The sequence below is a fragment of the Ambystoma mexicanum genome, chromosome 11, assembly GCF_040938575.1.
Source record: "Ambystoma mexicanum isolate Mex_15411 chromosome 11, UKY_AmexF1_1, whole genome shotgun sequence".
Lineage (NCBI taxonomy): Eukaryota > Metazoa > Chordata > Amphibia > Caudata > Ambystomatidae > Ambystoma > Ambystoma mexicanum.
This window is the reverse complement of record NC_090934.1, coordinates 231,673,541-231,698,329: the sequence shown is the minus strand read 5'-3', so window position 1 is coordinate 231,698,329 and position 24,789 is coordinate 231,673,541. Positions and strand designations below refer to the sequence as shown.

At 47.2% G+C, this 24,789-nt stretch overlaps 1 protein-coding gene across 5 annotated transcripts in view; it reads left to right on the top strand.

Moving 5' to 3' along the window:
* The window catches only part of LOC138503311 (uncharacterized), a 391,310-nt gene that overhangs the window by 347,055 nt on the left and 19,466 nt on the right, over positions 1 to 24,789 (top strand). For 4 of the 5 annotated variants that reach the window (XM_069622930.1, XM_069622931.1, XM_069622928.1 and 1 more), the window contains one exon: positions 20,681 to 20,842. The exons of the other annotated variant lie outside the window; for it this stretch is intronic. In XM_069622930.1, the coding sequence (XP_069479031.1) occupies positions 20,681 to 20,842 (162 nt within the window). The remainder of the gene's footprint in view (positions 1 to 20,680; positions 20,843 to 24,789) is intronic. 5 annotated transcript variants of the gene reach the window in all.

The following is a 24,789-nucleotide window of genomic DNA, read 5'->3' as shown; positions in this document are numbered from 1 at the left end:
AAATCAGCTATTTTGCATTCGGCAGAATAGTTACTGGAATCTTACTCAAAGCCGAAGTTGCTTACACTCCTAGTTCTTGGTTGGCCTCATTCCATGTGCTGTGTTATCAGACAGAAACATTTTCTGCCGTCCACGAGGTGGTGCAATTGCCTTACATTTTGTACAAGGAACAGGATGAAGGCATGCGGTTTGCATAGCCTGCAGGCACCCTCAAAAGCGATGGGAGATACCGCTGCTCGCCGCCCTTGTATTGCATGGCGATTACTGTCCTATGAGGAACGCTTGTCCTCTTGGTTTGAATCTGCTCGGCTCTCCCCCCTTTGTTGAAACAACAGTGTTGGGAAGAAAGACCCCAGCCTCATGGGGGTGGGGAGGGAGTAGACTCTGATGTCTTGTGCAGATATACCATATAAGTGCTCAGTTTCGGGGGCAGGGCCTGCAGCTGTCTCCCAGGTTCTCTGGTTTCACTACCATTAACACTTCCATGGCAGCCGAGAGCAGCTATTGTATTCCATGGAGGCCCCTTCTGGAGCAGGGAGGGCCCCCCGCTGTACCTGGGGCTCGGACACTTTGTTGAGGAGCCATGGAATGCCCCAAAGCAAAGACTGCTGGAGAGGAGCTCTAATGGCTCAAGGAAGCATGGCAGTGATGTGCTCTCTAATCCTATCCCTGGAGGACGGCACACTGCAATGAGGTGTGGTTTCAGGTCATGCGTGAGCTACTTTCCATGGTTAGCATATGCATATGCATAGCATATGCTACCTCCAGGACAGCAGCACTATTGTGTGTCACATCTTAAGGGTTCTCAGACCTCTCACCAGTCTGAGCAGGCACCAGCCCAGCAGGCAACGTATTACTTTAAGTCGGTCCATAACAAAAGCACTCATTGGGCAGCCCCTCCGCTGCACACGCACACATGGTGTTCCCATCCCAGTCTTTGCTCTCTTCCATCTTGCAATTCCATTCTACTTTTTTTAATTGTCACTATGTTGCATTTATCTACATTAAATCCCAATTCTTTCTTTCTTTCTTTCTTTCTTTCTTCCTTTTTCCTTTATTTCTCTTTCTTCCTTTCTTTCCTTCACTCTTTCTTTCTTCCTTTCTTTACTTTTTTCTTTCTTTCTTTCTTTCTTTCTTTCTTTCTTTCTTTCTTTCTTTCTTTCTTTCTTTCTTTCTTTCTCTTTCTTTCTCTTTCTTTCTTTCTCTTTCTTTCTTTCTTTCTCTTTCTCTCTCTTTCTCTCTTTCTCTCTCTTTCTCTCTCTTTCTCTCTCTTTCTCACTCTTTCTCTCTCTTTCTCACTCTTTCTCTCTTGCTTTCTCTCTTTCTCTCTCTTTCTCTCTCTTTCTCTCTCTTTCTCTCTCTTTCTCTCTCTTTCTCTCTCTCTTCCTCTCTCTCTCTCTCTCTCTCTCTCTGTTTCTTTCGCTCTCTTTCTCTCTCTCTCCTTTTCTTTCTTTCTATCTCTTTTTTCTTTCTTTCTCTCTCTTCCTCATCCTTTCTCTCTCTTTCTTTCTTTCTCTTTCTTTCCTTCTCTCTTTCTTTCTTTCCTTCTTTTTTATGGAAACATTTAGTTTATACAAACTTTAATTACAATTACTTAAGAACATTAGCATTATTTCGTCATCCATCCATTCATTTCCAACTCTACTTCCTACTTAACATCTCATACACATCCTTTAAATTTCATAAATTTCATAAGATTCCCTACGATTTCATAAGATTTTCATGAAATATTTCAGTCATTTAGACTTTTAGTCCATCCCAAACCATTATCCACAGCCCTATTTCAATGATCATTTACAATTTTGGATATCTCTATTCACTCTGTTCTCCAAACCCCAAAATCCTCTCTAAGAAGTCAACAACTGCACACGTTTGAGCAACATGGACTCCTGCCAACATCCTAAACCACCAATCCTCTATTTCACCATTTTGGGGTGCAAATCTCCCCAAATGAAGTGATCGTTGAGTGATTAGTTAATCAAATTCAGTGATTAAATGTTTTGAAGATTCAATAGCTTTTTTGCAGAATCTGCTCTGATTATCCATTGCTTCTTTGTCGTGTTTGATCCACAATACATCTTTCGTTTTGTAAGCATTCAGCCTGAACCTCAGAAAATTGTTACAATGACTTCTTGATGGAAATCTTGAAAGATATTTTGGCAGATTGTCAAGCCTATTTGCTGCTGCTCTTGTGTAGAGTGACGTCACCAATTTATTACGCAGTTCGCTATTATATATCTAATTCCAGATTCTTAATTTTTATTTATTTGCCAATTGTGGAATATCTATCACGGTTTGCCATTGTATGTCAGCACTCGCTAAGATCTTTTTGGCTTTATTGGCCCATGTCAACAGAATTCCTCAATGCAGATTTTTGGTAGTTGGCACTAATATCTTGTAAGATGGAGCTATGTTGGTTAAACTCATTTTTCGTAGGGCTGCCTATCATTCTTTCTCGCTCTCTTTCCTCTCTTTCTTTCTCTCTCTTGCTTTCTCTCTTTCTTTCTTTCCTTCTCTCTTTATTTCTTTCTCTCTTTGTTCCTCTTTCTTTCTTTCTTTCCTTCTTTCCTTCTTTCCTTCTTTCCTTCTTTCCTTCTTTCTTTCTTTCTTTCTTTCTTTCTTTCTTTCTTTCTTTCTTTCTTTCTTTCTTTCTTTCTTTCTTTCTTTCTCTCTTTCTCTCTTTCTTTCTTTCTCCTTCAGGGCCCTCCCATTCTAAAGCTTAGTTACAAGCTTAGTTACAGCAGTGATCTGTTTATAAGAATGTCCTGCACTGATGCCCTGTTAAAACAAGCATTGGCAAAGCCAACAGTTTTAGCTTTGTATGCATACCTTGACACAGTAATAATCTACTATTAGGTAACTATTCGGCTCCTGCAGAATACATACGTCAACTATTCGGCATTCGGCTGAATAGTAAATTTACTATTCGGTACATCCCTAGTTTGTTTATTACACACATCCTTCTATTGCATGTATTAAATCACTGAAAGCACAGTGGGTTAACTAGATTGGCCAGGATGGCATTATCGTCCACTCTGGGACTTCTAGTTTACCATTTAGGAAGCGAAAATTAAAACTACAGTGAGATTCTTTCAGCTGAACAGGTTGCTAAAGGGAGTTACATTTTGTCATGTTAGGTTACTATGCAATTGATATTTTGTAAGTAAACTCTATAAGACATTATTACTAAGCTGGTTAAGTGGCACAGCAAGTAGAGCGCTTGCTTTGACATCCATGCAGATCCTGCTGACGCAGGTTCGAATCCCGGCAGGGCCAAACTCAGCCTTTCATCGTTCCGAGGCGATAAATGAGCACCACACACCGTGGGTAATAATAAGCAGTGCTCAGATACCTGTGGGTTCATAGCGCTATATAAATGCTAAATTATTATTTTTATTATTATTACTGGAAACCTTAAAATCAAACTAGTTGAGACAAAGTGGCAAGAGGGTGGAACAGATGAAGGGGTTAGTGCACATGCGGCGGTGATCAAATGATTAGCTTGGGACTGACGTTTTAGCTTAGCACCAACATCCACCAGGCACAATTGTGGCTCCACAGGCCAGCTGGTGCAGTACAAACATACCAACATAGGTGGAAAGAGGATTATTTCAGGTTATGTTAGGTTATAATTGATGTATACCATGTGCAGCTATCACCCAGCGGCAGGCATAAGTAGTCTGTGGCCCGATATGTTATTGCACGTTGCCTTAAACCCAAAAAGGGATATCGAGACCATCCCCCGAATAATAAATACCAAAGTGCAAAAATAAAATAAAAATAAGGGTTAGAATTGTTCAAGAAATGACTATATATACAGCCACGCCTGTGTTACTGCAAATGGTTACATGCCTTTCCAGGTACCTGGGGGAGTTGAAGCTGCAACAGTTTGGCTTGCAATGGAAAGAAGCCACAACGTTTTTTAATACATTGAATAGTTGCGTCCATTAGGCCAAAGAAGATCCCCCAGCTGTCATAAAACAAGGCCCACACCCACGCTACCATATCTATCTCCAGTACACATGATGGGTTACAAAATCCCACACAATTTAAGAGTGATTAACAGGGAAACACATGCAGAAAAAAGTAGGGGCAGACATCCGCAACACTCTAAAATGCCAGTTTTGAATAGACCGTATCATGTTATTTGACGAGGTTGACGAGGTTCTGACAGGAAACTGCTAAAATCAGCTGATGGGTCAACGCTGAACAGCCAGGGATGAAAAGAGAAATTGACGAGCAAACGCACCTCAGAGAAGGGAGCCTACATAAGTCAATTCCCTGTCCGACAGGCCGAGGAGCCCCCTCCCCCAGCCCTGAGGGCCCTGGCCCAGCTCGGGGGTGCGCAATCCTAACGCCCTTTTAAAAAAAATGTGTTATGATTACAAGGGGGGGCTTATCATAAATGCATGCCTGAGGTGTCCATGTGCCATTACGGGGATGAGTCCTCATTCAAGGGGGCCAAGGACCTGGTTGACTGCAGGTGATAGAAAATCCATGAATTCAACAGAAGATGGGGGCACCCCAGCAGCCCATGAGAAGACAGCAGCTTAGGAGTAGAATTAGACACCAACATAGGAGAATGCAGGTTTCCTAAAGGGAAAAATAAGATACATACTTGAGGCAATAAGGTGCTTAAAAAAAAAGAAAAAGGGGCAGTCATAGAATTACAGTCTCTGGCTGCCAGGTCCAACTTTGCAGCAGGGGTGATACCCCAGGGAAAGCTTTCTTCCAGAAGATTAGGTTTTAGGACTAAGGGTTAGAAAATCCTAACTTAGAAAATCCAACTACAGCACCTTCAATATCGATGGCAATATAATCCCCGTCGCCAAAGAAGTGAAGACCCTTGGTTTCTATCTGGACTCCACGTTGTCCCTAAGAAAACAAGTGAACTTCCTGGCCTCATCCACCGCCTATACTGGCAAACTTATTAAATCATGGAGAACCTTCCTTTCACCAGCAAGCTGCATTATTCAAGCCAATGCCCTTATCCTATCAAATTTGGACTACTGCAACGCACTATATGCAGGAGCAAACAAATACATCATCAGTAAATTACACACCCTGCAAAATATGCGCTCAGAACGCCTCTGAACCTCCCTACCAGAGAGCACATCTCAACTGTATGGAGAAACTACAACTGGCTAAAGATTAGTGATAGGATCATCTTTAAAATCATCGTCAAGCTAACCTTCAAATGTTTAAACAATGCAGCCCCTCCATACCTCAGGGAAAGAATAACAAGAAAAACTTCTGCACGACCAACCAGGACAGCCAACTCCTTCTGCCTCCAAATACCCAGATTACGACTAAATAAAACAGGAGGCATCAGCTTCCCTGTACAAGCAGCTCAGCTTTGGAACGCATTACCAATTGAACTAAGAAGGGACCAGCCATACAACAGTTTTAGACACAATACCCGCACCTGGCTACGACGAAACAACCTTTAGTCCCATGATGTATCCCTATGCCATGTCCTCACCCTACCTAGTAACTCCTGCTACTATGTAACTGTGTCCCTGATACTATGTACCTGCCCACAAACTACATGCAAACGACTGTACATAATGTATATACTGTATATAATGTATGTAACTAAACGAACTGTAACTTGCAAACTGTAACTATGCTCTAAGTAATCTTGATATGCTGTGCGCCCAGCTACCTAAGGGTTTTGGGCGCCCTACAAATAATAAACAAAACAAACAAAACACATAAGATTAAGGGTAGAGGTCAAGAAGAATTTCAGTGGGTCAGGCATATGACGCACGACATTAAATATGGTAAATACAAGTGTGGCCACAACATGCCAATGCAAACCTTCCCCACATAAATTGCCTTAAAGCTGTGCATCACACAGTTAAGCAGCAAAGATCTGTTCAAATTGGTGCTGACCCTTTGCCAAAGCCTTGACACAAATACAGGTGGGCCAGTTACCATGGCAATACTGGAAACCTTCACCACTGAAAACGCCTTAAAAACTAGGTGCTTTCAAAATGTTGAAGAAAAGTTGGTTTGCCGCCCCTTGGCCAAAGACATGGCACAAGCACGGGTTGACCGGGAGCGTAACGCTGCTGGAAATCTTCCCCACATGGCCTGCCTTAAAGCTAGGGGTTGCAGAGTTGAGCAAGAAAGAGCTGGTAGTCTGGTCAGATAATATGGCAGCAGTTAGCATCAGCAACAAAAGAACAACTTCATGCCAGTGGGTGCTGAAAGAACTAAGGGCAATGACCACAATTTCTCTGAAAAACAGCATAGGAATCAACACATTGCAGGAACAGAGAATGATGTTGCCGCCGCTTTATCTCGCTTACCAGATGACGACACAAGTGCCAAAAGAGGTTTTGGGGGGTTCTGACCGGGAACTCATGAAAACAGCCAAGGCCAGGAGAAGAAATCAGCAGGTGACAAGCGCACTTCAGAGCAAGGTGCCTACCGAGGCCCACTCCCTGTCAGACACCAGGAGGCCCCTGAAAGGGTCTTGATGGAACTGGTCAACAAGGCATTGGCAGAAAAGGCAGCCAAGCAATACAGTAAGTGTCTGGCTACAGTAAAAGAAATTACAAATGTCGCAAGACATAAATCAGATGGAGGTTAACACATTTGTTCCATGGGCTTATAGCCAGAATAAAAAGAGCCTGGGCTATGAGGCACCTATTGGCCATAGCATATTTTGTAAAATTGGCTGGGGAGAAAGAACCAACCCACCGCGCACTGATAGATTATGCTTTCAAAGGGTGGGGTAAACTCGAGGGGCCAGCAAAAGACAAAAGGCAGCCCCAAAGTTTGAAAAGCTAAAAAAACAATAATGTTAAAACTGGGTGAAATATGCTCACACATATGAGACCAGGTATTTAGGGCAGCTTTGTGAGGTCCTACCTTGAGCCCTGTAGGGTCAGTGAGCGGATAGCCTCTAATACAAGGGCCAATCATGTTTGGGCCACGCTAGAGGTGCGCATGGGGCTGGACTGCGTGACAATAGGGGTAAGGAAATAAAACACAAGAACAGGTAGGTTTATCAACCTATACTGCATTGAAGATAGGGTCAAGCTCTCCATTATGCATCACAAATTATTTTCTTGCAACTCGCCCCCATCTACCAGGGGGATAGTTCTTAATACACCGGGGAAGGCAAGGCCTTCAGATGTTTTCAGTTCCAAGCCATCCTCAAAAAAGCTATGGCTATGGCTGGCTGGAACAGCACAGAAAATGGAACCCACTCCTTCAGAATAGGCGCAGCAACATCTGCATGGAGTGGAGGCATAAGGCCACCAGGGGTCAAGAAAATAGGCGTCTGGACATCAGGGTGTTTCAGACAAAGCATAGAATAATACTGCACAAGTATGGGCCTGAATTTCATCAAGCATGGGGGTATAGTTGGTTTCCTGACCTGGACCTATTCCACAGAGATGGAATCCACCTGCCAGTAAAAGGGGTGGAGTTATTCCACAAAGGGATCCAGAACATTTTTTGCAACAAGGGGAGGTAAATAGAGCAAGGGTCTTTTGGGGGAACCAGAGTGACCGTGAATCCACTCGGGTGAGGCAGCATGGGCCTGGAAGTATACTGCCATCAGGCATAGGAGTGTTCACCAGCCAATTCACAGGTCCCAAACACACAGACCTGGGAGCTCACGCTAGGGGCACCCTTTGAGCAAAGAAGGGAAACTTCCAGGTCCTGGCCCACGTGCCCAAAAGTACAGAAGTAAGAAAACACTGCACACCTGTTTGGTGGGAAATACCCTTAATAATATGTTATGTTTTTATTAGTATTATGTTTAATAAAAAACCACAGCTTTTTTATTGCCAACACAAAACAAGTTTCTGTGCATTGTTTTATGTATTTACTGTGGAGAATGTATGACCTTTAGGACTGGTGGAGTCAAAAGGGGTCCCATCCCAGGGGTTCCATCAGTATGTCCTCCAAGCACATAAGGCAGGTGGATTTTTGCACTTTAAGGAAGTCGGTGAGAGAAAGTCTGAGCTGGTTCCGATGTGTATTAGGAGTGAATTCCAGAGCTGAGTAGCTAAGATGGAAAAGGATCCTCCAAGCATGGTCGGCAGCGGAGGGCACGTCACGTGCTGGGAATGGTGGACCCGGTGTATAATGGGAGAAACACTAAGAGTCCCAAAAAGCAAAGTTATATGATCTAAAAAGCCTGGTAAGCGTAACCTATCCTGTCATGCATTTTCTATGCCTTCTGGTAGCTGCACTCCTGCATATAAAAAAGCCAAAACAAAATTACGGACATGTGAATTGAAGGAAAAGAAAAGGGCTGGATTAGCTGCTCACACTTAGTATGGGCATATGGCTGAAGCTTTTTTTTCCATTTTGAAATGCTCCCCTAATGATAAATTGTTTAATTCGGCAAGGAATAGCTAACTGTGCCACTGCCTTCAATAGCAAGTGTTTACAAAAAGGGTGCTTGAAAACAGTGCTGGAAATGGACATTATGTACTGTGGATCCCACATGCAAGGGGCGTGGGGTGTTTAATGGTGATTTCTCTCTGACCCGTCCAAATTCACATGCCCCTGATAACTTTATCATGCAGTTGGTACCAATATATGTCACCATTGTCACTTTAAAACACACAGCCCTCAACGACACCCACACCTCTCACCCGCCAGCTCACACATGCTTGTAGGAACCCCAAACCTCTCAACCTTATGCTCACACACATGCACATCTAATCCAACAATATAATAAAAGGCCTGATCAATTTTCTCTGATGCAGTCATGCGCAGCAGAGACGCTCCGCCTGTTTTGACCGCTAGAGGGAGCTGTTGCCTCAGGATATATGGTGGCCCTACTGTGTTAATAAAAACCTGCACTTAGGCCCCTGTACATGGGCTTTCACACAAGTAACCATATAATTCGTTTTTTACTTATCCATCTTTCGTTACAGTCCCTCTGTAACTCCACCCACATCCAGTGTTCCGTGCACAGGAACCACCTAGTACTGGAACCACGAAGTCATGTTTCAGAGCCCAGAAGATGCAGTGTGCGCAAGCGCCGGGGATCTGAAACGTGACACTCTGGCTTCAGGATTCCTGCAGGTGCGGTGTTCACTGACAGCCAAGTCAAGGGCTTCCAGACTTTCCCGGATCTGTGATCAGTGGAGACTTATTATTATTTAATTTTTTACCAGATCCTATATCTGCTAAAATCTAGTCGAACTCCAGCGCTGGTTGTAAATGATCATAAAACGCATCTGCAAACTCCTTAAAGTAGTTGAAAGAGAAGAAAGTTCCATGTTTCACAGTGAGTTGAGAATACTAGACCTTCTACTTTTAGATAGTGTCAGATAAGAAAACAATACAGGTTAGCAATCTTTTTTGATATCATTTTCATTAATAATCTGATAATACTGACAATATGATTTCAGAGTGTACTTACATAAATTGTACAAATAAGGTTTGATCCTTGCTACTGGATTGATAATTACAAGTTAAACCAATAATACAGCTAAGGGTGATGACACATAATTTTCTCCAACATCACAATGCATAAATTATCTCTACACTGTATATTGTAAGAAGATGTACCGATTTCGTTTTTTTTAATGTATTATAGAAATAACAGCACCTGAAGAAGAGTTACAGATTCTCGAAATGCGTTGGGAACTAAAAAAAGTGATTTGAAAAAATAGTCTTAAAAAACTTATTTTTGAAGGAACAAATTCTTGATTTTCAGAATAACAATTCCTTATGGAAATGATCATTCATAAATAACTCTAGATTAGGGTAAAAACATTCTAGAAAGTTGGGCTTATTAATTGAGCCAATTATAGTGTGCAGGGGACGCGGGTTCCCCAAACAGGGAACTTTCTTCTGTTTCAATTATCCGTAAACATCCCATATGTCAGGGACGTAGTATCCCCTCTGCACCTGAAAAATCCTAAAATAACGTGTTGACTTTATCAAAGTACAAGTATAAAATCAGAAAAACCCAAGAACGAGCAAGAGAGCAGGGTATACTTGGAATCCGAAAAAAAAAACATTTTACGAGCAAGTTTAGTTTGTCTGCAAATATACGTGAGTGGTTTTCCAGCGTGGGTTGGGAATCCCTTTTTCAAGTTCATTCATGTAAGTGGGTTGGGGGATCCACTTTTCCCTATAAACCGCTGCTATAACCCCCATTTAATACAGTCACATCTTTACTTTTTGGGCCTTAGCGCACAACCCAAATAGGTACCCCCACCTTTCTCAGTATATTTGGAATCCATTAACCCCTTAAAGTAGTGCCAGGTTGTGAACCGGTTACACATTCATGGCTGCCATTGAGCTTTACTACAACGTTTAAGGAGCATGGCAGGGTGATTACCTCCCTGCCCTGCCCTGCCTGGACCCAACTTGCTGCTAATAGTTCAAAGTAGCCAGGGATGGAAACATATTAACAGTAGCTTACACACATGTCTCAGAAGCGGGTGCGCTTAATCACTGCTCTATCTCACTCGGATTTGAACCCATGATCTGTTATCTAAACACAGATGTCTGCATGCAAACTGAACTACAGACCATAATTAGTGGGATTTGTACCTGTAGCCTGCAGGCTATGCATAGATGTCTGCCGTAGGATCATTCAACCACTGAGCTACCTTAGCGGTAGTTTAAATGGAAAATGGCTGCAGACACTAATGTACTCCTGTTTATATGTAGAAGGACCCTTGGATGGGGTGAATACAATAATACGATTGTGAATTCAAACAATATTTTAATTGCTACAAATCACCTATCAATAATGCAATGTAACTACGTGACAATATTACATTTTTCCCAAAAGGAGAAGCTTTGACACCTCATAGGGGTGGTAGATTCTGCATGCATAGCCAGATGTGTCCGGGCCCCGGCCCAGGACAAAGGAAGGGGGTGGAGCCTATGAAGGCCTGTGCCCGCGAGGAGTCGCTACGTAGGCCTGGTGAGGCAGCCGCTGCTGTAGCCCTGCCACCAGTCCTTGATGTGGCAGCCAGGGAGCCAGCAGACCAAAAGCACCTGGGCTGCTGTGTACAAACAAAAAAAAAAGAAATTTGCTGTGTGAGCTCTGGGCTCTGACCGCAGTGCGGCCGGCAGGGGGCGTGCCCTCCACTCGGGAGGACTGCTGAACAAAAGAAAGGAGCGTGGCCCCAGCAGGCCCTACGGCGGGCCTACAAAAAGGAGGCAGGGCCATCTCTCCGCCTCCCCCACAGAGGAGGGGAAGCAGATTCCAACACCCGGGCCGCAGCAGTGATTAGCCTAGCCAACAGGAAAGGAAGGCCTATCAACACCCGGGCCTAGAAGAGAAGGGAAGCGAAGGAAAAGCACTTTTCTCTTCAGAAGTGAATCTCAGGGCCAGCAGAGCTGCCTGAAAAGGGGCGTGGTTTTTAACATTGGAAACCCCAGACAAAAGAAGAGAGGGGCATCGTCAGTCCCCCCTGAGTGTGTTACCTGCCCAGGCCCTAGGGGTTGCGGTTCCACCCGGAGTGCTTGTGCGCCCTCGGGGACCTGGACAGGCCAGAGCCAAGGGATAGGGGGTGCACCACCCACACCAACAACAAAGGACAACATCTAAGGGTAGCGGCTCCCCACGGAGCGATTGTGTGCCCTCCAAGACGGTCATAAACGGATAGGCACCCCAAGACCTCTCTCCTCTAGCCACAGAGGGTGCCTGACCAGTAGTTACCATGAAGGAGGAAGACAATGAGGGCATATGTCGAGGACAGCTTGTGCCACTGCACCACTTTGATGTGATGGGCTCCACTGCCAGTTTGGGACCTCGGTGGACAGCCTGGGTGGAAAACCTAGAGCTGTACTTCGAGGCGATGGAGATCAAGGATGCAGTGAAGCACCCAACCCTCCTGTACTCCGCCGGACTGTCCGTTCAGAGGCTGTTCAAGACATTAAGGCCCAGAGATCAGTCATACGGCGCAGCCATCACAGCCCTGAACAAGTACTTTCGACCCATGGTCAATAGGGACTATGAACGGTTCAGGATGAGGTGCGTGAGGCAGGAAGAAGGGGAGAGCCTTGATGCATTCCAAGGGAAGCTGCGTGGCATTGCACTGTCCTGCGACCTGGGAAACTTCGAGGGGGATGAAATCAGAGCGCAGATCATCTAAGGCTGCAGCTCCTCGAAGCTACGCAAGCAAGTCCTGAGGGACCCGACGCTTTCCCTCGATCGAATACTAGACCTTGGCCGGGCCCAGGAACTGGCGGAGGTGCGGGCCTCAGTCATGGACTCATCCAGACACCACCTCAAATTGGAGGCCCCCATGCAGCGAGTAAAGCTTGAGGAGGTGGCAGCTGTCGGCAAGTGGCAAGGAGGAAAACCGATGAGGAGGGGAGACTGGCCAAGGAGAGACTCCAATGCCACAATATGTCATCAGTCCGGCTGGGATCTTCCACACCCGCAGGATTGCCCGGCAAAAGGATACATCTCTGGAAGGTGCGGGAAAGGAGATCACTTTGCACGGGTGTGCCTCGCCCCAACTCCAGCCAGTATGGCGGGGACATCGGGGGGGGGAACGAGTCGAAGTGGAGAAAGACCCCCAGAGTGGCAGCGGTCCAGGTGGCGGAGGGTCCCAGAGGAATACAGTATGATATGGGAGAGGAGGAAGATGAAGAAAATGTATTCTTTTTGTCCTGCAACAGCGACAGTGGCCAGTTTGATCCCGGGATCTTCTGAGTTCAAAGAGCCCGTCGTCGGGCACCGTGGTGTGCGGACTGGAACAAGCCTATTTGTTTGCAGTCTTAAACGTTTAAGTTTTAGTAGCTTTTACGTGGGGCTCGGACTGGAATGCACCACATGTTTGCTGTGATGATGTAGGGGCACAGTGGGTGCATGGACTAGAATGCACCAAGGTAACCCAGTAGAAGGTTCCGTTTGCAATGGGGTGAGTTTTGTTTGGTTATAATAAAGGAGGGATGTTGTGTGTTGGTCTAGTTCTTTTTGTCAGAGAGCGTCATGACCTCGTCATGATGCCTCTGTAATAAAAGGGGCTCTGCTGGCACGCACAAAGCAGTGCAGCAGAGCCCCAGGAAGCGGCAAATCGTGTCTGTGTTTTATTGGGAGACGATCCTGCTGTGTGGTCGTGGCCCACTGCGCGGCCTGACCAGGGTGTCCCCAGAGCCAGTGCTGCCGGTGACTGGGGTGATCCCCAGGCTGGAAACTCATGCCCCGGTGATCTGGGCTTAGCAGGGTGATCCCTGTGACCCATGCACGGCGAGGATGCCGTGCCTCTATACCGCGTCGGGTGATCCTGACACGTCCTGTGGCCCACACCGGTGACCTGAGGCGGGTCACCACGGGGACTGTGCGTGCCCCCAATAGAGACAGGCCAGGCTGGGCCTTGCAGATCCTGCCGGTGACCGGAGACAGCAAAGGGAGCCTAGCAATGTCTCGGCAGGGTAGCTCAGGGGCTCTGTGACGTCTTGGAAGCACGATGTCACTTAGCACTACAGGTACGATCCCCAGGCCTGTGCTTAGAAACCTCTGGGTATTAAGCGCGTTATAAATAACCTGTCAATATCAATGAATATATTGAGGGAACAGCGCGTGCGCATTTCCCAGAAACCCTTAGAAAGGCAAGCTAGGGCGGTTAATCGGGGAGGGGGGCCCAGAAGAAATCCTGATGTAGGTGCCGTACAGTAAAGGGAATGGTGGAGTGGCAACGACTGGTTAGCTGAGTGGAATACAGTCGTATTGAGAGACCAAGGGCGAGAGAAGACTCGACGCAAGGAAGGAGACCGAGGGCGACTGGATATGGGCAAGTTGCAATTTCTAGAGGAGTTGCAGTTTGCTCTTCTCCAAATGAGGTAGAAAACCATGCAGTGCTACGTGCTAGAGGAGCATGAATGCTTTTTCAGGAAATGGCAGTTAAGTGCAAGTGAGCGTTTTACGCATCACAAATATCACTGTGATGTTCATGGACTGTTCAGTGGGGGGGAGGGGCAGTGGGGAAAGGTGGGGGAGGGCGGGTGTAGCTTGTCTCCCTTAAGTTGCACCTGATAACTACACCATTACATCCAGTGATATTTTCAGGTGGATCATGCTTTCAGGCACAGCAGCTTCTCTGATACATGCATTTTGAAGGTGATGACGGAGAAAAATGGACGAGGTGCCCGGTTAACATATGGGCAGGGTTCTCCTCCCTCCCCCCTGGGTAAGGGGGAGGGTTGTGGCAAGTGTGCCAAATGCAAGGAAAATGCAAGGAAAAGCCGGCGAAGGGTGACAAAGGACGGGGGCCTGCCAAGCGGCATAATAGCCGGCGGGCGTCCTGCTGTAGGACACCTGCCGCACCGGAGGACTTGTTTTCGTTTCGTAATTCTATAGCCTTTTTATGCCAAAAAGAAGACCTGTCTCATTCTGCACCTTACTGGGTGGGAGAGGAAAGGGGCAAAAAGAATGAGCAAATGTGATGGTACAAGATGCCCAGGTTAACCCGCTGCGCATAATGGGCACATGTTTTCGAGGGGCACACTGGTGCATGTGCATCCACATTGAGTCCAGAGTGCAATAATGCAGACCTTGGGTGCACAAGTGAACCTGAAGGGGCTCTCTGGTTACCTTCTACCTTTTGCACAACATTCTTTTGCCGTTTTCCGTAAATTTCAGTTTGCCTCATTACTTTAACAACATTTCTTGGAGGAGGACATTGAATTAACCTCCTCCCTCCCCAAACTCGTTTGGAAGGTTATTTAATGTTTTTTTATGTTGTATACAGGCTGCTTCAATTTTTCACTTAGTGCACTATGGGCCTTATCACAAGTCTGGCAGTAAACCGGCGCAATTACTGCTGAGCGCTAATGGTGTTACTGACGGGTCGTGCGGCGGAATCAGTGCTGCATCACAACCTGGCTTGAACGTGCCCCTGACTCTGGTGGAAACGATATTAGTGCTCATTGGTAACTGTGCCAGAATAAGGTCTACTGACGAGAAAGCGGCGCTAATAGCACTACCGGCGGCAAACCCGGGACTATTAGCACCAGAGGAAATTGTGTCACCGCCGGAACGGGAAGCCTTGCGACGGCCATTTTGAAAAACACAATCCAAGCAGGAAAAATGTCCCAGGGGAGGACAACAGGCAAGGGGGCCGAACATCGCCTGAGAAAACCTAAATTTTGCGAGGGGGTGCTGGTGGTCCTCACAGATGGTCCATCTGGAACTCCATCTCCCAGAAGGTGACAGCAGTCTCAAGTGTACCACGTGATGGAGAGGACTGCCACAAGGGGTGGAACGACCTGAGGGTCAGGGTGCGGTGACTGCTGTTCCAACACCGCCGGGAGTCCCTGGCGACAGGAGGAGGCACTGTATAGAAGGAGTCGGCAGTGCGGAGGCAGGTGCCAGCAGCCAGGGTGCAAGAGGTGAGTGAACCCCCCCTGCACTCCCAAGAAATGCATGCACAAATGGCAGCCCAGCATAAGATGCCCCAGTGGCCAGGGACACAAGTCATCAGACCCAGAAGCGGGGCCTGCAAACAGGGCATAGTGACGGGGTGGCACATCAGACACCAGCCACAGCAGCCATGGGGCAGGGCACCAAGGGCTCCCCTGAACGTCATAGCAGCGGCAAGGGAAGTCAAGTGAACCAAACAAATGCCATGCACACCACACCACTACTGGCGTGGCGCACCCTGTGCCAGCGGGATTGAGGTGTGTGAGAGACCACAACACCATGCAGCAGTCACACCAGCATGTTCCGGGTCCAGTAAGCCTGCCCCATGACGGCATGGCAGACAAACCACCGGTAAGTAGACGTCCCACACACGGACATGTGCCCAGCCTGCCAATCATTGTGCACCACAGTACAGCCCTGCTGGCTGCGCAGCAGTGCCCCATAGAGCCATGACAGTACCATGGGACAAGCCCCCCCTCCAACATGTGAGTGACTCCCATGGAGGGGATGTGGGGCAGTGAAGGGCCACTAGCATGCATGTCGGACATAAACTGCCCCAGCATGGACACCCTGCCCTACCCAAACACAAGCCAATGACCAACAAGCCATGGGTCACACAACCATCGTCACAAGGAACAACCAACCATGCCCATTTGCCAATATGTGTGGGGTCACACTCTGTACCATAGCAATTGTGTCTTGCATGCCATCACACGTGAGGGAAACATACCCAACAACATTTCCTGTATCCCCTACAGGCACTCACACATCACCAGCGGCTACAGAGGAGAAGGATGATGCAGGCCCATCAAGGAGCTGCAGATCCAGGCCATCAAGGTCTGCCACCACACCTCACAAAGGCTGACACAGGCCACACAAAGGCCTGATTTCCCGGCACGTAATGCCGCAGCAGAGCAGGGCCAAGGCAAAGTCCATGCCACACACCATTAGGAGCAGTGATGGGCACACAGCAGCCGTATGCACGGACACTGAGGCCACACCTGCTGCCAAGCAACTGAGGAGCCACAAGAGGACACCAGCCTGGTGTCACCACCCACCGAAGGGCCACACTCGCCAGAGAGCCCTCCACGCTGCCAGCACACACAGACACCAGAGCTGGATGGTGACACTCCGTCATATGGCTCCCCCGCATTCAGCCCTGGGCCAGTGCCAAGTGCAGTCCAACACGCAGCATGCTGTTGCAGAGGCTCAAGGACATGGAGCGCCGATGGCGGAGATGGAACAGATTGGCCACACTCACTCCGCATACCTGGAGGCCATTCGGGACAATATCAATGGGGCTACCCACAGGGTTGTGCACGCTATGGCACAGAACAGGGCCAAGATGACAGCCAACACGTATGCACAATGGGTCAGGGAAATGACGGAAGGTGTCTCTGGAATAGCAGAAGCAATATGGAAAAGCAGTCACTGCGCCTTCTCCACCCAACATGGGGGGGGGAGCACAGTTGTGAAGGACTCCGGGGCACTGATTGCCATGCTGTGGAGTTGGTGGCGGGAGGGAGGAGGGGGGATTGTGTGATGGGGAGTTGGTGGTGGGATGGGGTATTGTTTGATGGGGAGTTGGAGGGGGGATTGTGTGATTGGGAGTTGGTGGGGAGAGGGGTGATAGTTGGGGTACTTCATGACATAAAAACCATTAAACTTCATCAATGCGAGGACATTCCTGATTGTGTCCTTGTCATGTTAGTTTGGGTGCTGTCACCCATTGGTGCATGACTTGTGCCATGTGTGAGTGTCAGAATAAATCCTCTATCAGTCCCTGGTGTGCCATTCTCCCATCCCTCACGTCATCTAGCAATGCATGCATTTGCCTCAGCCACAGGCACTGCTTCCTCATCTTCTGGGGGTGGCATGTGAACGTCAGGGGGTAGTGGACCATTTCTCCTCAGGCAGATTTTGTGCAGCATGGCACATACAAGCACAATTCTACCCACGTTCTCTGGTGCGTAAATCGGGGCTCCACCAGTAAGGTTGACACAATGGAAACGTGCCTTCAGGAGGCCAAAGGTACGCTCGAGGCACACACCGTGCATGTGGCATGCTGGTTCCTCTTGGGCCCTCCCTGGGCACCTGGTGCCAACTGTTGGCCATTGTGGGCTGGGCGCACATGGGTGCATGGCTGTTGTACTGGCAGGGTTATTGTTATATGGGGTTATGTGGGCATTTGTCAGCTATGATTTGGTAGGTGCACGTTGCATTGTGGTACCTGTTGTCATGTTCTTGTATATGGTTGCTACTGTATGTGTACTGCTGCTTCGCCATGCAGGTGAGTCTGACATGTGCATGCTCCCTGGCCTGTATTGTGACGATGGTGGGGGAGGAGGTGTAGGACAGATTGCTCATTCACTTGACATGCCAACCTTTGTGTAGTCATTTGCACCCTCCTGCCCCAATTTGGTCATGTGTTTGGCATTGCATGTCTGCTGGCTTCTCTACTCACCCACTATCCAGGTCCGTTGTTCGCTGTGCCTCTCCATGTATCCTGGCAGTGTGCTGTTCCCTTGGGTGATGTACAGGTTGGTGTCGCAAGTCACCTCTACATTCAGGGAGTGGTGGGGCTTGCGGGTCCAGTACACTGCTTCGTGGGCCTAGTGGGCGCACCAGCGCAACATGGGTACAATCCAGGGCAGCATCACATTTGGCATTTGGGCAATGGCATAGAACTGTGCCTTCATGGCATTGAGCTGGGCTGGGGTGGTAGGCAGTGAGATGTGGCATTGCACTTGCCGCAGGAGGACTTCAAGCACCTGGTCCAACAATGCTCAGGATGTGGGCTGTTCCATTCGTGCATCATGGCCAAAGAGTGCTGGAAGGTGCAAGTTGTGAGGAATTCTGGGACGGATAATAGCTTCAGCACTGGGGGCACAGCTGTCCGGATGTTGACGCTGCTCCCTTTGTTGTCCTGTATTGTGGTGAGCAGCTCTGTTATGGTCTCCCCATTTAGGCGCTACTGGGTGACTAACTGGTTGTCGGTGTGGGTCCAGTGTGAGGGCCTAACCCTGAGGATCGGTGCACGCCTTACCTGGGCTCTCCTCCTCCTTGCCAAACCCTCCCCTGTGTGCTCACTGTGCCCTTGACTGGTTGTCCTGCTTGTCTACTTCCAGCCAAAGCATGATGCCTGTCCCAGCTCACTGTGGCTAGTGTCAGCATGGTGTTGGAAATAGTGTTTGCGGTAGGGGTGTGCCTTATGTAGCAGTCTGGGGTGGATTAGGATCACCTGTGGCTTCATTTCAGGCACCTGTGTTCAGTAACTGTGCTGTGTTTTCGGTGGTATTAGCGTCGGTTTTTGGCGCTAATACTGCCAAACATGGCCTGTTTTTGCGCTGCGTGTAGCCGGCTATAATGGTGCCGGATGTAATTGCGCCTGATGGTTTCACAGTTAGTGGTATTTGTGCCAGCTCATGATCTGGCGGAGCAGTTTTGGCGGCGCTAATTCCATTGCCACTACCTTTAATGGTTACCGCCCAACTTGTGATGAAGCCCAATGGGCTTAATGTTAGTTTTCAAAAGTTGGTTTTGTTTCCCATTCTGTCCTTGTGAATTTTATGGAGAAGGGAACCTGTCTGTAGGAAGCAAAGTACTCACCGAAAGGAGTCCCAGGGCAGGAATTGTAACTATCGTTTGAATGATCTTGAGTCAAGATATGGGTTTTTGTTAAAGCCTATCTGCCACCCATGAAAAAAATACCACAGGATCTAGTGGAATCCAAGATCCTCTGGAGGCCTGACGGTTTGTCCCTGGAGAGCAAGGCTTTGTGTGATAGGTAGGGACCGACGGACCTTTCTTTGTGATTACCGCTAAGGGGTCTTCTTGGGCCACATGAATGCCCTTTTTGGGGGGGGAGGGGGTGTGTGTGTGTGTGTTTTATATTTATATATATGAATCTAAGCAGATACAAGCATCAGAAATACGATTACGGTGAGTAATGTATCCCATATTTGGCTTTTGTGTAGGCCTTGGTAAGGAGTTTGCCAGGCACTGCTGCAGTGACAATAACTGACGATTGATGATGGCAACTGCAAAATGGTCAGTGTACCTAACCATATAATAGCAGTTCCTGGCAAATGTTTAATACTGGTACACAAACCAAAACTGTTGCCTTTGCCAATGCTTGTTTTTAACAGGACTTCAGTGACGTGCATGCATAGACTGGCTGAAGGCAGACCTGGTAAATTACATTTTTATTACACCAGTAGCGCCTTTGCAGCTCAAATTAAGTAATTGGGCCTCATTGCGAGCACCACCTCCCACGATTGGGCAATATCCGGCCCATTACGAGATGAATGGGCCGGTAATTGCCCATTCGCGGGTGGCGGTATTGCCAGGCTCCCGATCCCCATTCTGCCCCATAGGGCAGAATGGGGGTGGGGAGCAAGGCTGCGCCGGCACCGTTGATAATGGTGCCGGCGCAATTACGAGTTATGCTCGCGGGTGCCGCACAGCTGCTGTCAGAAACCCCGCGAGTAGAACTCGTAATGCGGCTGGACAGTATTAACGGTTCATTAACTTTCAGAAGACTGCTTTAAAAACACTGACAGACTCTTCGAGCTCAAAGTTTAATCACAAGGCTTGATGAACGTATCTCAAAGATCCTAGGAGAATGTGTTTTTTGCTGGGAAGGGCAGGAAGTGGCTGTGGGTAAATACCCAAACAACACCTACAAACTTGGTACCCCTCCTCGTATGCCATTTCTCCTTAGTTGTACTCTAATGCAATAGTTTCAGCCTATAGATGGTGCTTTAGCACCACCTAAAATAGCTAATGGATAAAAGGGAAATAAGATGGCTGCCAGGGAAACAGTAAACAAAGCTCACCGGTGAAACTATTTCTATGGCAGCAGGCAGGGGATATTAGAGCTGCCAAAGGCAAAAATGTCGATGGCAGGCGAATTCAAGTAAGTCGGGTTGGGGGCCGGGTGGTGAATGGGCATGGAGAGTAGCTGTGCAGGTTTCTAGGCTTGCTAGCGGGGGCAAGTAACCAAAAGGAATGTGTGTCTCGACCTGCTACTACACCTGCGTTTCTGGCCAGATGATTGATTGGTGGTCTTCTGACGTTCCTAATGTGACAGCACTCAATAGATCGGCCCCTTTAAACAAGGAATTGGTGGTACTGCTGGGCTCAGATTCTTCAGATCCTGCTCTGTCCTCAGCTGTTACTGCCAGCCCAGGGCTCCCTGGCCAGGAGATCTCGCACGCTCTATGGCCTTTTTGGGAAATGCCTACTTCTTCAGTCTGTCTCCTGGACTGCCTACAGGCAATGTCATCCTCTTCTTCGCTCTTATTTCAGGGGTTGCTGCGTACGCAGTACCATTCACCTTGACGGCAGTGGGGTTCACCAGCTCGGGCATTGCTGCCAAGTCTATGGCCGCATACATGATGAAATGCTCAGCTGTCTACAGCGCAGGTGGCGTACCAGCAGGCGGGGCGGTTGCCACCTTGCAAAGCTTGGGTAAGTTGGTGGAAGGCCTTTAACATCCACTTACATGAATTATGTCCCTTACGATACCTTTTCATATGTATTTAGCCATTGCTGTAGTCCAGGGGCCTGCAACCTGTGGCTCTCCAGATGTTTTGGACGGCAACTGCCATGATCCCTTACCAGTGACTATCCTGGCTAGGGCTGATGGGAGTTGAAGCCCTGAACGTCTGGAGAGCGAAAGGTTGCAGACCCCTGCTCTAGTCTATAGAAAACACCTCCGGGACAGGAGAGGTTATTTTTAAAAATGTTAAAGCTTGCTTTTCGAAATGGCTGTATATAAATTTAAAACATTAGGCAATTAATTTGGTGTTTTGAAACTATTACGGCTGTGATTTGGAGCAGCACAAAACCATGCTAACTTAACATGACAAAGGAGAAGGGTACAGTTAATACTACGAAAGGTTGAGTCAAACTTGAGAAATCATAATTCAGATCAACCCCCAACACCTTGTTCAACACGACTGTAATGTCATTCCAAAAATGCTGTACCTTATCATCATTTCAGCTTCATTTCGGTTATTCAACCATAAAAGCACGTGTTATTAGAAAAGAAAAGCTCCTTTTGGCAGTCCCAGAGCATATGTTCTAACTTGCCGGTTTTATGCATGCACCCCCAACACACATTAGAGTCAATCATCCGACATTTGTACATTCTTTCAGGGGTCCAGTACACCCTATTTAACAGCTTGATCTTCCTCACCCTTTCGCCCAATTTGAAAGACATTTTAGGAGTGCTTCCACAAATCAAAATCCACCTCGCCTCTTGCTGTCTCAGATGGGAGACAATTAGACCACGCCCCCAGCAACCTGGCATTTACCAACTGCGTACCGCAAACAAGTTTGTAAACCAAAGAGGCCATAAGCTCCTGCTTACCGGCATGTTGAATGGCCTCCTTCACAGAAGCAGTGTCACCAACCTGACTCAGAGGACACAAAGCTGGCATTAGAGTCCTATACTCCCCATATGTACACCCCTGGAGACACCTGAAAGAAATCAACCTCCTGTCTAAATGTCCCCAACCCAAAGCACACCTGCCAGATACCAGTTGGGCCAAAATACAGGTTTGTTATTAAACCTGATGGACGGGTTCAACCATAAAGCGTCCATCCCACAAAATGGATCTTTGTTCAATTGTGTCTGAATTTGAAGCCAGCAATCCCTTCGAAATTCCGTTGGTGCAACACGATCGCATCCTCTACCATTCTTACTCGTCAGCAATGCAGCTGGTTCCAAGGGTGCACTAAAACCAGTATCAGCCAGTGTCCGAAAAATTCTCCAAAAAGGGCAACAAATGCAGCACACAGAACGCAAGTTGAGATCGTAACAAATTAGGGACACCCATACCACCCCTTTCACATTAGAGTTGCAACTTCCATAATTTCATTCTTGGTGGTTTATGATCCTACAAAAAGCCCTGAATTAGTCTGTTTATTCCCATCAACGAGGATTTGGAAGCGGGAAGAGGAACCATGCTAAGTATATCATTTATTTGTGGGGCAGCCATCATTTTCAATGCATTCACTTTGCCCCAGAGTAAGAGCTTCAACAATTCCCATCTCATCAAATCTACTGCCAACTTGTCGATAGTAGCATCCAAGTTTTTTTCAACACGCCCACCTCTAACGTCAGCCAAATACACAGATACAGCATCCTGCGAGGGCACAATTGGAACCCATAGGACACCAAAACAGTCTTCAGGCACGCTTTAGGACAAGGTATTGCTTCAAATTTGAGCCAGTTTATTTTGTAACCAGAAAAGATCCCGAACCTCTCAATTTCTTGTATAAGGGCTAGCACCGAAGTCGAAAGATCCTGCAAATCTAGCAGCAGATCATAAGCATACAGCAACAGTTTCTGTAAGGCCCTGTGGAGCTGAACACCCACTATTCCATCATCTTCTTTGATAGAAATAGCGAGCAGCTCCAAGGCTAGAACAAACAACAAGGGGGACAGAGGACAACCCTGATGGGTACCCCTGCCCAACTCAAAACTCCTTGAACAAATTCTATTAGTCATCACTGCCGCCATTGGAGCGGTATAACAACCTGATCCAGCCCAGGAATTCTGGCCCAAAATTCATCCTTCAATAGCCAACAACATGAATTCCCAATTCACCCGATCAAAAGCTTTCTACGCATCCAAGGAGAGAGCCGTAACACTAGTCTTGAGCTTGGCCGCCTCAGTCAGAGTTAATATCAACTTTCTCATATTTGTTGCAAAGTGTCTCACTTTAACGAAGCCTGTTTGATTCATGATGACAAGGCCTGGGAAAACTGTTTCCAATCTACCTGCCAAGACTTTGGACAAAATGTTACTATCCGAGTTAATGAGGCTTATAGGTCTATAACTGGCCAAGGAATACAGAGGCTTATCCTTTTTTAGCAAAACAGAAATAGTGGCATGTCGAGCAGCATTAGGAAGCATGCCTCTGTTTCTACTCGGTCTGAACATATCTCTAAGAAGGCAGAAAATGCTATCCAGCATAACCCTATAAAAATCCACTAGAAGCCTGTCAGCACTGGGACTCTTTCCCAAATTTAGAATGTATGCCAACTTCTTGAGTTCATCCATCTAGAAATCAGAGTCCACGCCACTCTATCTTCCCCTGACAACATTGGTATCTACAAACCAGCCAAAAAATATGAGGCATCATGCTGACCATCTTTGAGGTCTTCGGAGTAAACCTTTTCATAGTAACCCCAAAACTCATGGAACAGGGTAGGGTCATATGTCACTCTCCCGGATTGCCTCTCAATAGCACATATAAGCCCTGCTGCCTTCCATAGTCCTTAGTCGGTCAGCGAGTAGGCAACTGCACTGCTCACCTTTTTCAAAATAAGCACACCTAGCCTTAAACAAAGTTTGCTTATCCCTATCACTCAAACGTTTGTTAAACTCATTTACGCTTAAAAGTTCACTCCTCTTGGTCTCATTCGGTTGAGCTATCAAGTCTTTTTCCAAAGATTTAATCGGATCTCCCAACAACTCCAACTCCAGTGACTTGAGTTTTCTGCTTTTTACTGGATATGTTCATTATCACCCCTCTCATCACAGTATTAAAAGTCTCCCATACAGCGTCATCCCTTACCTCACCGCTCATGTTAATCCTAATAAAACTTTCAGCTTTCTGTACCAATGAATCCACTATACCCTCATTGTCCAAAATGTACGTATTCATTTTCCAGGAAGGAGAGCATTTGCTTGTGGACTCTAAGGAAAACTCCAATTTAATTGGGGCGTGATCAGAAATGATTATGCTCTCAATTTCAGTCGAGATGAAATTCCTAGTAACACACCTGGCTGTCAGAATAATGTCAATACGCAAATAAACCTTGTGAGCCCCAGAGTGAAAACTGTATTCTCTCCCATCAGGGTGCTCCAGTCATCCCACAGATTGTACTCTGTCATCAAGGACCTCAAAGTATCCCTGCTCCCGCTCCTCTCTCTGTTGACCCGATTACCGCTATATTCCAAATACGAGTCTAGGACCTTGTTGAAGTCCACACCCAACAACATGTCCTGTACACCTAGATTATGTAAATGCTGACTGACCTCCCCAAAGAACTCTGTGTTCCTGCGTGCAGGGGCATATATATTACAAACTGAAATGGTGGACCCTTGCAAATTCAACACTGCCAAAACAATCCTTCCATCTGAATCTTTGTGTGGATACAACCACCCCTGGAAATGGTTTGTTCAATAAGATCATCGCACCCTAGAACTGTAAGAATAAGAGGAGTGAATCACCTGCCCCACCCATTCCTTACACATCTTTTAGTCCTCAATGTCTGTCACATGGGTTTCCTGTAATAGAGCAGTGTTGGCTCGAAGATGCCTCATGTGAATCAGAATTGTCTTCCTCTTTTTTGGACTCTTCACACCATTCACATTCAATGAGGCCACTGTTAACTTATCT